This window comes from Cygnus olor, chromosome 14 (assembly GCF_009769625.2).
Source record: "Cygnus olor isolate bCygOlo1 chromosome 14, bCygOlo1.pri.v2, whole genome shotgun sequence".
Lineage (NCBI taxonomy): Eukaryota > Metazoa > Chordata > Aves > Anseriformes > Anatidae > Cygnus > Cygnus olor.
In genome coordinates this window covers 10405476-10417688 of record NC_049182.1, presented here as the reverse complement: position 1 = coordinate 10417688, position 12213 = coordinate 10405476, and the positions used below count along the sequence as shown (strand labels likewise).

The window sequence follows — 12213 nt, the reverse complement described above, 5'->3', positions numbered from 1 at the left end:
AGGGTCACTGCACTGCCTCCCATTTCATTCAGGGACACAGTTCTCTGACAGACACCAGCCACCCTGCACCTCAAAGACCTTATAGCTCCAAGCCCACCCACCCAAAAACCTCGAGAGCTCTGCTGCTCACAGACAGACAGCTAGCACCGCTTCTGCCGGGAGGAGCCGCTTTAGGGCCGAGGCGCCTGTCCCTCATCCCTTCCACCCGGAGGACACCTCCTCGCTTCCTCGGGGGCTCAGCCGCGGCCGGAGGAGCCCCCAGCCCGCCGGCCCTGACGCGGGGGAGCCGGCGGCCGGGTCGTGCCCTCAGCGGCGCCCGCAGGCGGCGCTGGAGGCGCGGGCGCTCGGCCTCTGCTCCCAAGATGGCGGCGGCCGCCTGCGTGCCGGTGCGGGTCTGCCACCAGGAGATCGTCAAGTTCGACCTGGAGATCAAGGCGGCCGTGCAGGTAGCGCCGCCCGGGGCTCCCTCACCCCACCGAGGCCGCGGTTCCCCTCTCCCCGGCCGGCTGCAGGGCGCCCTCGGCCTCGTAGGGCGGCCCCGCTGACTGGGCCGTTGTCTTCCAGGACATCCGGGACTGCCCGGGGCCGCTGAGCGCCCTCACGGAGCTCAACGCCGCCGTGAAGGAGAAATTCCGGCATCTCCGGGGCCGCATCCAGGTGAGGTTGGGGGGGGAGGCTGTGGGGATGAGCTGGGGGGGGGGGGGGCTGTGGGCTGTGAGGGTGTTAATTCCCCGAATTAATCGCTGCTAATTCGCCCCCTCGCGGAGGGGAGGTGTGTGGGGGTGTCCAAGCTGCAGGTGGCAGCAATTCGGCTGATTTTTGTATTTCTGCTTTCTGTCCAAGGAGCTGGAGCAGATGGCGAGGGAGCAAGATAAAGAGTCAGAGAAACAAGCCTTGCTGCAGGAAGTGGAAAACCACAAAAAGCAAATGCTTAGGTAGGCTGGGCCGCTGATGCTATTTACAGGTCTCCTGTACCCTGAGGTACCTGACTTCCATGCAGAATTTCAGATCCTGTTTTGCAAATGCAGTCAGTGGCATGATGCTGTTTTGCCCAAGACCAAGAGTGGATCAGGGACTAAAAGGATAGGGCTCTCTTCTCCTCTCTCTCTCCTGTTCTGGTTTTCTGACCAGATACTCTTCCTTTGAACAGCTGAGCCTGTAAGCAAGTGGCTTGAGAGTATTTTTTGACTCTTAGCCCAGTATTCTTCTCCTTGCTCCGTAAATGATACACTTAGAAAAAGAAATGAAAGAACTGTGTATTGTTAGTCTATGGTATGATACAGAGAAAGACCGTGTATGTATCAGACGTATCATATGCTCAGTTAAGATGACCCTGAAAATTGTTTCAGTGTGCAGGGTGTTACCATCGTACTACAGCGTTGTGCTCTTGTGATTTCAGCAATCAGGCGGCTTGGAGAAAGGCAAATCTGGCATGCAAAATTGCTATTGACAATGCTGAGAAAGATCAACTGCTGCAGGGAAGAGACTCCTTGAGACAAAGGTATTAAGGTGTCCACTTGAATGATGTGAAACTTAAACAGTGTATGCTGTATTCGCTAGTATAAGTGGAAATGATGTAATATTTCAAAGTTATTTGATTGCATCTAGAACATTTCTTTTAAGGAGGGTGGCTGTTTTCTGTGGAGGTTTAAACTGTTAAGAATTGTGATAATTTCAAGGGTTTTTTGGTGTTGGCATCTCAAAGCAGAGAAGGGGTTGTGGTAGACTTCACAGTTTTCCTGACAATCTTTTATATTAATTCCAGTTGAGGTCATAAACATGTAATGGATCATTGCGCAAGCTGTTTCCACATGTAAAACTGGATATAAGCTTCTATAATTTGTGCATTGAGAAATTTTCTTATTCAGTACCATGAAGCAGCAAATGGGATACCTAGGATAATGAAGTGGTAGTTTGTATCAGTGCTTCCATGCCACCTCTTGAAGTTGTACCATCATGAATGAATAACCAGTAAAATGTAGGTGTACGTGAGACTGAGCCACAGTTATTTTGGCTCCTGACTTTAATATTTTGCAATTTTTCCGTGGTGGCTTAGTGAAGATAATCTCCGGTTCTTATGCAGTAAAACCTGTTTGCGTCTTTTGTACACAAAGTACAGCCATGCTTTCTTGCAGTACCCAAAGACACAATTTTATCCCTTCATGCTTTAATTTTTTTTCTCTTCTTTTTTCAGGAAGACTACAAAGGAAAGTCTGGCAGAGAGTGCAAGTAACATCACGGAGAGTCTGATGGGCATTAGCAGGATGATGTCACAGCAAGTCCAGCAGAGCGAGGAGACTGTGCAGACCCTAGGTACAGATGTAATTGGGTGAATGGGTGGGGGTTGGATGGCTGACGGTCCTGTCACCAGTTCTGTTAGGATGAGGAGTGGCAAACTGTCATGATGGGGACCACAGTGGAAAGTGCTGTAGGAGAACTTGCTGTGACTATAATTAAAGAATTGTCCAGCAGAACTCCTCTAACATTTGAACGTAAACAGAAAATAATAACGTACATTGTATGAAGCTTTTTGCTGGAGTTTTTGTTTCATGAGTGTGAATAAACAAGGAATAGGGGACAGGATGAGGAGCTCTGGTTCTAGTTTCATGTAAAAGCAGTCGTAAAAGCAGTGTGAGCTCACACAGTGTTAAGAGTGTGTTTGGTGTTACTCTGTGCTACTGTCCTGGCATGCATTTGGTAACAGAGAAAATAAAAGCATAGGTACAAGTCCATACTTAGAGGAAACTTGGTATGACTAGGAAGACTGTTTTCATCCCTTTTCCAGCTGGGATGACTAAGAGATGAGGCGATCAAGTGACTTGAACCCAAGGTCATTTGCTCTGTCAGCAGTGCATCAGGGACTGTGAAACCAAGATTTCACTCCGTTCTTTGGCTTAGACTCCTAAGACAATAAATCAAGTGACCTGTCAAAATTGGTGATTCATGAACCATTTAGAAGTTGGATCTGCATTGCCTGGGCCTCTTACTAGCTGTGCTTTTGTGCAGAAGAGAGAACAGTTTAATGACTAGGATACATAATGCAACTTTTGCCCTCCTTTGGGGGCTTTCTACCCCTATCTGAGGATGGCAGCTGGGCACAGTTTGTTCATGCAAAAGTAGCATGTTTCTTCTCCCATTAAAAAGACAGTTTGGCAGACACTTTGTCGCCCTGTTTCTGACTGAACAACACTTGGAGTTCATCAAGGGAAAAGCTATAAAAGGTCATTTACAAAACCCAGCTGCAAATTTTGAATTGGCAGTTAGAATTTCCTTTTCTTTTTTCTGGGCAAGTCTTATCCTAGTACGCAGTGAATATATGCAGCTAGGAAGCTCTGCCTTGTCATCAGTAATGGAAAGCAACAGGTTTTCTTTTTTCACTTAGATCAGAATACCTCTTTAAGATGGGACAAAATGATTTGCGAAGTATTGCAGAAGTATTTCCACTATGCTTGCTTTTGTGAACCAGACAACATACTTAGAGTACTTTCCTTAATCAGTCAGTTCAGTATAGAGTGATATACCAGCATTCACGCTAGTACGAAGTATGCATTCTGTACTGGAAGAAGAAGGAGACTCCAGGGCATTTGCTTTCTGTCCTTTATTAATTTGAAAGAAGGAAGGCTGATGGGTCTCAGGGATTTGGTTGGTTGGTTGGCTGTTTTCAAAGGGAAAACAAAGTTGAAAACGACCAATGTCTTCCAGTTCTGGCATATTCTCAAATTCTGTCTTTGGGGTTTATTAATATGCTTTTTCTGTAGTTGATTTTGCCTTTTTGAGTAGAAGAAAAACAAAAAGAATTTGTTTGCCAAAAAGAATTGGGTTTGTCAAAAATGGTAACCATAAAACAAATTTTTAATTGTTTGAAGAGAATAATTAAGGAGTTCATGCTGTTCCATGCTGCTTTTGCACTCTCTTTAGCCCCATCTGAATCATAATGATATACAGCTGTGACTTCGGGGAACAGTTTCAGTTGTCCATTGGATATATTCAAATAATGACTTGACCTGCTGCTGCTAGAACTGATGGTGATGGTGATTTCTCTTAAATTGGTGGTTCTAGCGCCATTCTTATTTCACTCTACTTCCAAAGAGCTCTCAGGTAGAAATGACTTTGTTCATAAAACTAACCTAAAAATTAAAACTTAGTAATGGGACGTAGGGCCTTTAAGTCATTCAATACTTGTATTTTGCTTTGCATTTTTCCTTACCACATCTGGACTATTGAGTTGTAAAAAATTCTGCAAGAACACAGCCTGCTTTTGTCTTAGCTGTAAGTCTGACGCAGGAGGATCTCACAGTCACTACCTGTATTGCCAAATACTGCATGCTTACGTCCGTTGTCAGGTATTTTTGAAGCGCAACCAGCTGAATCTTTTTCTTCTTTGTTCATTTCAGCCAATTCTTCACGAACCATCCTGGAAGCAAATGAAGAATTTAAGTCCATGTCTGGGACAATTCAGTTGGGGCGAAAGCTAATAACAAAGTACAATCGCAGGGAACTGACAGACAAGCTGCTAATCTTTCTTGCCCTTGCCTTATTCCTGGCCACTGTGCTCTATATTTTGAAAAAAAGACTCTTCCCGTTCTTGTAAAATTCCAAAGCTAAACTGAACTATTATGAAAGATTAGAAAGGGATGGCATAATAATGTTAGGCTTATTATAAAAGGGATATTGCAATAGCTGAAAGAGTGTTAGAGCAGGCATGACTTCATACTGTCCCCATGGAGTACACAACCTGACTAAGAAGAGCTTAAATGAAGACAAGTTGGGAAGAAGCGGTTAGATCAAAGTGTGGAGAGAAGAAACACCAATCTGCCTGCAGGTTTGGGGAAGCAGACAAACACTTGAGGAACTAGGCACTCAGAGGTGCCAGTCTTACCTTTTATCCTCTCTTCATTTTGCCATGAAATTAACTTTTCCCTTTGGTTTGAACTGGAAGCTGCGTTGATATCTGTGCGCGAAGTGCTGAGAATAAGAGGAAAGATGGAAGAGAGAAAGTCACATACATTCCGTTAATAAACTATTTATTGTATCTATGTAAATCGGGTTTTGTTTAAAAACAAAGTCTAATGGATTGAAAGAGCCTGAATAACTTTCAGTGTAAAAATTCTGCTTAATGCTTGCAGTAGTAGGTGCTTCTGGAATGTTTTTTTCCAAGAAAGTAGCACCTTTGCTCTGTTCTTCTGGCATCAAAGGACTCTGACCAAAGAAAAATGGAAGTCTCACTTGTTACGATTAACTCCTGCAGTGTTTGAGATTTGTACAGTCAATCTGTTGAAATCAAAAGACTTTTTTTTTTTGCTTTTCTTTATGGAATTCCACTGAATGTTTTATATTTGCAAAATAGTGACACGTTCTACATTTGAACATTTTTCTTACTCATACAGTTGGTCTTTTCTCAGTTAGTCATTGTAAAGGATTTTACTGCCTTTCCTATCTCTTGTGCTCTCATAATGGGAGTTGATTTGCTTTAATAATGTAGGTACCAACATGCCTCACTCTTTGCATCGCATTGAAGTACCAGAAGCGCACTGCACTGTTCTTCAAACTGGTGTCACCTTCCCCTAATGAAATTGTTTCATTCCTTCTTCAGAGCTGACTGGTAAAGTTGATGTTCTGTTCAGGAAGTTCTCACAGAATGGTTAAATGTTGTCTTAATTTCATTGATGGAAGTAAACTTCTTAAAAAGGCAGTGGTACATGTATCTTAAGAAATACTGCGTGAAGTTCTCAAAGTTTAGAGAGAATAGGTGACTAGTGGATTATCTATCACAGTGATATTCGTTTTCCAGATCTTATCAGTGGGCACAATTTACCCCTTCGCTGGCAGCTGCTACAAGCTTAGTTAAATAAGTGAGTAGCAGTAGACTCTGATAATCCAAACCCCTGTACAGGACAGTGGAAGTGGTGATTGTGTGACTATGTGCATACATGATAAAAGCTGGAATCTGTCATCTAGGTCAAAATCAAAGCCTCTGTTTGAAGAGTTAAAATATTTGAGCTTTTCTTCCTGGTGCAGTAACAGGGATTTAGAAGCCTTTTCACTAGGACTGATCCATCCCATAGAGGGCAGTGCTGCGTATCCGTCGTGAGCATTTTCTTGCTCTGGCAGTCCTGTAAGGCCCAGGGCAGAATGGATGTGGCTTTTCCCATATTGTTTACTCATCGAGTTTCAGTGCAGCCTTCCTAATAGCTTCTCCTGAGATGCAGAATTACACAAAGACTGAAATAAGTTGAAACTGTGCACGTTCCAGTTTTTAGTAAGAAAGAAATTACTTTGTTTAAGAAAAGATACATTACAGAAAATCAACACATTTGGACTTTTAAATAATAAATAAAAGCCTTGCTTTGGAACAAGTCTTCAGAGGAGCAGACTGCTAACCAAGGAAAGCACTGTGCAGTCCATGGGCGGGAGCCACAACAGAGTACGTTTCTTCCAGCTGGCTGTTCAGCTTATATGTAACACCTCCAGCACCAGGCTAGAACCTTCTCAACCTGTCCCCCTCCGCACAGATGCGTAGAAGTGTTTGTGCATTGATATCTGCGTGCAGAGCATGGACTTCTGTCCCCCTAGTCTTGGAAAGTCTTTAAATACAAACATTATTTAAAGAATGAAGATTATTTACTTTATAAATACATCTCAAATAAGTTGCTGTGCAGCAGCTCCTATTTTCCGGATCAGCAGTGCGGTGCTGTTTCACACAGACCAGGCAGAATTCTCCTTTCTAGATGATTTTCTTCCTTCTAGGCCGGCTGCAGCAGTGCTTTATTTTTTTCCCTAAGAAAAACAGTCTTGTCTTTCTGAAACGCAGCACCTGCAGGTGGTCAGACACTAGCTGCCTCAGTATTTCTTCCCTCGTGTGGACACAATACAAAAATAGGTTGCTGCTAATCTCTGAGATACTGGGACGCTAAGCAGATGATAGAGCTGTGCTGTAAGCAGCGATGCAGTGCGACTGTCTGCAGGAAGTTTCACTTGGTTTATCTTTGCTACGTGTTCCCCTCAGAACAGAGACAAACCTTAAAAACCAAGCAGCCTTCTCTTGGTGCTGAGAGTTTCAGTAAATTCTGTTTCAAAGGGGTGATCTTTATGTATGGGCATTGTAAAGTAGCGGTGTGAGGGGAAATAGATGGATTACCAAACATCTTGTTTGCTCTGTTTCTGCAGTGATACTGAAATTGTAGCTCTCAGACCTTGACCTGCTGGCATGCACTGAGAGCAAAAAATAACTGTTAAGGATCTTCTGTATGACATTTGTTCTCTGTCACATCCGGATTTCATTAAAAAAATTCTAGCCCTTTTGTATACATAACTACCTTCTCTGTATAAACAGACTTCAAATTTACAGCCCTTGGAGACAAGCAAAATAAGTAAAAAAAGATCAAAGACAACCAGACATTTTTGAAGAAAGGAGTAGAAACCTTGCCTGGGACCCATGGGGTCATTTGGCAGCACTTGGTGCTCGAACCATCTCCCTCTGTGGGAAGGCGGAAGGCATCCAGCCTCCTGATGGGCCACAGACTGGAATAAATAATCAGTGGAGGTAGTGAGATAAATGCTATTTCCTCTTTGGGGTAAGACAGGTGATTTGATGAAGCACCATCTCCAGCACGTGGAGCCAACCACCCCAAGGTGATTTAAGGTGCCTTAACGGACCGTTCTGCTTGGTGGTTGGGTGCTGGAGCTCTCCTGGGCTTGGCAGGATGCTGAAATCAGCCCATGTTGCCCCCAGCTGAGGGGTGCACTCAGGCATGGTCCCTGCATGCTGCAGCACGGCATCTGGCTTGCTCCTGCCCTCCAGACCTCCCTCCTGCCCACAAGGTAGGTGTCTGCATCTAAACTTTTGAATAACTGAGCAGGAGCAGTACTGGGGGGAGAGGAGGTGATTGTTCCTGGCTTTTGTTGTCTCATATTTGCAATGTTTGTCCTGTAACTGTGGAAAGTTAGGTTTGTCTGGTTCTCCTATCTCTGAAGAGGGGTTTTATTTGTATCTTCTGCCTTCTAGGTAGGCCTGGTGGCTACCTCCTTAATGTGAAGAATTGCCTAGGGTGGTATGTCTCAAGGTTTTGCTGCTGCTGTGTGCCTGAGGCTGCGTTGTGAAAGGTAAAAGCTGGCATCACAGCAATTTATTTGAAAGCAAGTGGTGTTTTCTAAGGCGTGTCACCCTGTGAGTCTGCCCTGATGAGTGCAGCAGAGCCACCGGGGTGGTGAGACGAAGACAGTCCTCCTTCCTACTGCGTGGTTTGGCTTGGGCATCGTTTGGGGAGCACGGACCAGGAGCTCCAAGACTCCTGAAACAAAATGTGTTTGGGGAGCTTTGGAGTAAGAAAGGAAGAGAGTTTGGGGCTGTGCCAAAGGACTGCAGTTTCTTTGCAAAATACAACGAGTGAGCACAGGCACCTCAGCTCACCTTCAGCCCTGTTTAGGAGGCATCAGTTCAGGTATTAGATGAGCTGGTGCTTGGGTTCGTGCTTGTATATGATGGCACCTGTGTGGCACCATTGGTACCGCTGGCTGATACCCAAGTCAAAGCAAACGGCGCTCTTGGTGCTCTGAACTGTTCCTCTCCCCCAGGCAGCAGGTGCCAGATGTGGTGGCTGTAAGCTGATAGCGGGATCCGTTGCTGAAAAACAATTCCAGTTTAAAAACTTGTTCCCTCAAAGACCATTCCTTTAAAACAAAGAGCGTATAATTGCTATGAGCTTTGAAAAGTGCTGAAACCTCCCTGCCCTGGAGTTTGGAGGCTGGGACAGGCAGCTGGCAGCAATCAAAGAGCTGTGAGTTAATGAGCTGCTCATCAGCTGAGCCTCATTAAGTACCTGTATAGCCTCCAGCCCAGCCAGAAGCTATCTGAAGGATACTGGTGTCTTGTTGTGGTGCTGGAGCTCCTAGGGATGAGGGTGGGGGCACTTCTGATGGTTTGGTGGATTTATAAGTTCTTAAAAAGTTTGCTGGTTTGAAAGTCCATTTTGGTTCTTGTCTGTGGGGTCCAACCGACTGAGATAAGCTTGTGATTTCTGAACACCTGTGGAAAAGGGACAGAGGAATGGGAGCTGATCCTCGGTCCTGGTACACATATGCTTATTTACAGAATTCAACAAATGATAAATGAGGTGGCTGCTGAACAGGCAGTGGTTGCAGTTCAACGTGAACCTGAGGGAAAGAAATAGAAAGTTTTAACGCACTGTGTAATTGTGCTATAAAGACTTGCTTGATTTGTAATTCTTTGACATTGTTATGGTGTCAGCAAATACAGCAATACTGCAGGATAATTCACTGTGGGGAAGAAAAAAAAAATGTTATTTTTCTTCCCCCTTCTAAGAATTGAGGCAAAACTAAGCGTGTATTTGAACTTCTCCTTTTGAAATGCTTTCCACATAACTGGCTTTACCGAAATGGAAGGGTGAATTCATAGCTTGGATGTTTCTAAAAATGTCTCTGCCAAATGTGTGCGGCTGCTATCACATGCCAAGTGGTCCAGAGCGAGCCAGGCTGGAATCTCTGGGGGCTGAGAATATCCAGGGGGCATGTGTCTGCTTGTCTGCAAATATGCTGGGCCCTTCTTTTGAAGGGGGGGGGAATTATCCAAATGTGTTTGTAACGGTGTGATCCCACCAGAAGTGAGATCTAAAGCAGATATTTTAATGAGATGTGGTGTCTTTTTGATTCTGTTTGCTGCAAAGTGCGCCAAGCCCTTTGTGTAATTGGTGCCCGAGTGCTTGTTGTGCTTTGCCCCTCCAGGTGGGTGACAGTTCTCCAAACCAGCAGCAGGTGCAGCGTGCCGAAGGCACTCGGCTCTACCAAAGCAGCGCGGCTGCTCCTGATGCCCCGTCGTGCAAGTGCCAAGTATCCTCAATGGGTTTCTTCTAGTTGCTGACATCAATACAGTTCTTTCTCCGAGGATAGCTGTTGAGAGAAGGACCAAAGCTCCAAAACGTAATGCTTTTCATAGAGCTGGAAGTTTGCTCTGGTGTTGATTGGTTTCCCTGGTTATCTGTGTTTGACGGTCACAGAACAGCAGAGGTTGGATGCGCCTCTGGAGGTGATGTTTGGATGGACCTCCAGTGGAGGAGTCGCTGCCCAGGGCCGTGTCCAAGTGGCTTTTGAAGCCCTCCAAGGAGGGAGACCCTACAAGTTCTCTGGTCAAACGGCGCCAGTGCTCAGTCACCTGCCCAGCAAAGAAATGCTTCCTTGTGTTCAGATGGATCCTCTTGTGTTCTAGTTTGTGCCCCGTGCCTCTTGTCCTGGCACTGGGCACCGCTAAAAAGAGCCTGGCTCTGTCCTCTGTGCACCCTTCCTTCAGATATTCATGTATGTTTATAAGATCTTCCTGACCCCTCTATTTTCCAGCCTGAAGAGCCACAACTCTTTCAGCCCACATTCGGTCCTTATTTGTACCACGAAGTAAGGTATTTTTTATACTATGAAAAACAAGCTCAGCTTAAGAGGTGGATAGAGCCTGTGTTATAGTTGGAATTTTAGCATAATATTCACCTTCCTAATGCAGCTGTTAATGGTATCATCAAACGTTTTTCAATCATGTACGTTTCTAGGCATGCTTTGTAAGGAGTAATGGGATTAGTTGATGACAATGTAATCTTGCCAAGACTTGATGGCTGCAGGATTTCTCATGATATGTAGAGAAACAGGAAGGTTAACTGAACCTAAAATGCTCGCAGGTAGTGAAGGCAGACTTCTCATGCTCCTTTCCAGTTATACTGCGGTATCTGGAGCACTGTCGTCTTTCTAGTTGCATTTCACACTGTGAATGTCTTTGACTCGTGGACTAATTGCAGCTGGGAAGTGCAGAACCAGCTCTTGCTCCGTCTGCTCTCTCTGCACTGGTCCCACTGTGCTGTCAGGTTTTTGGCTGAATGAGTGCATCCAGGGGCTCTTGCGTCATTTCACTGCTATCTAAATGGGTAGCGAGGATCTGAGTAACAAAGGTCTGGTTTCGTTCTTATGTTCTGAATAAGGCTAAATCTACAGACGCCCTGATTAATAAGGGCACATCCGTAAGGACCTAGTTTTTAGAAAGAATATTTCTTAGTCCAGTTTCACTTAGACTGTTTCCATGGTATGTTTAGCCACTTTTTGCCATTGCTATCCCATCTGGATAAGTAGGAAGTCTCTTAGATTTACGTGCTTTTTTGCTACTTTAATGAACTTAGTTCTTTTTATCATCAGAGGTGACCTGTTTTTCTGATCTAGTTCTTCTTGATAGGTGACTGAGTTTTTCTGAAGGATGCTTATTCCTACGCTTCAATTACAAGTTGAACGATGTTGCAGCTCTCGATAAGCTCCTTCCTTAGTATGTTAATTCTGGTGCTGCATGTAAATGGGTTTCATGCAACTGGTAGCCGAGGGGAATGGCATGCTTCCAGCACAGACCTCGGGTACTACTGCGAAGGAGAGGTGCAATAAATACCGGTCTCACTGCTCATGAAGCGATGAGTATCGGATGCCAAAGCGCTGGGTAAATCATGAGTCTTATGCAGCCCTGCAAAGTCACTAAAAACAATTTTGTAGGGGTTGTGAGAAGTAAACCTGGTGAAGGGCTCTCCCTGGGGTGCCGTGGCACCTCAGCATCACGTAGAGCACCGCGGTCTCGTCCTTCCAATTGGGCTTCCCTTTATTTTTAAACCTGCAGCGTGAGACCGATCAGATGCTATCGCTGCTGACCTTTGTCTCCTGCCGCAGCGGCGGAGCTGACTCGCGCGTCCCGCTTATCTCCCTTCTCCGAGGCTGCCAGGCAGGGTCGCGGGCTGTGCCGCCGTCCTGCGAGCCGCTTTGCCCTGCGTTTGGTGTCAGTTTCTGCATGAAAGGAAAATGCCACTCGGCTGCTCTGAGCCTGGCCTGGTGATAATGCTGCGTGCGTCCCTCCGCTCCCGCGATAAGCGCCCAAAGGGCAGGCAGGGAGAACGTCTCCGCGGGGATCAGCGCACACCAGGCCCTATAGATAGAACCACATATATATAGAACAACATGAAAGCTTTTTGCTTGCTTCTTTTCAACAGCGTGCTGGCTACGTATCGCGTGCAGGGACGCTTTCGGACCTGACCCCTGCAGGGGTCTGCTCTCGCTGTGCCCGCCAGGTCCTCGCTCTGCGTCGTCCCAACGGGAACGCAGATTTGAAACTGAAACCCGCGGCCCCTGCAGAGTGTTGTTTTGTGGTCCTGATAAACGAGCGGAGAGGTGGATTGGTTTCCCTTT

General features: G+C 45.6%; 1 protein-coding gene across 1 annotated transcript; it reads left to right on the top strand.

Moving 5' to 3' along the window:
- The first annotated feature begins 293 nt into the window (after nucleotides 1-293).
- On the top strand, nucleotides 294-5032 carry BNIP1 (BCL2 interacting protein 1). The gene is made up of 6 exons (XM_040572973.1): nucleotides 294-446; nucleotides 565-657; nucleotides 844-935; nucleotides 1400-1501; nucleotides 2195-2313; nucleotides 4395-5032. The coding sequence occupies exons 1-6, from the start codon at nucleotides 363-365 to the stop codon at nucleotides 4589-4591; spliced, it is 687 nt and encodes a 228-aa protein (XP_040428907.1). The 5' UTR covers nucleotides 294-362; the 3' UTR covers nucleotides 4592-5032.
- Nucleotides 5033-12213: the final 7181 nt, after the last annotated feature.

Excerpts from the sequence above, each read along its gene's own strand:
- BNIP1 (XM_040572973.1), top strand. The coding sequence starts at position 363 with ATGGCGGCGGCCGCCTGCGTGCCGGTGCGGGTCTGCCACCAGGAGATC. Across the intron at positions 447-564 it reads AGATCAAGGCGGCCGTGCAG|GACATCCGGGACTGCCCGGG; the intron begins GTAGCGCCGCCC and ends GTTGTCTTCCAG. Across the intron at positions 2,314-4,394 it reads GGAGACTGTGCAGACCCTAG|CCAATTCTTCACGAACCATC; the intron begins GTACAGATGTAA and ends TGTTCATTTCAG.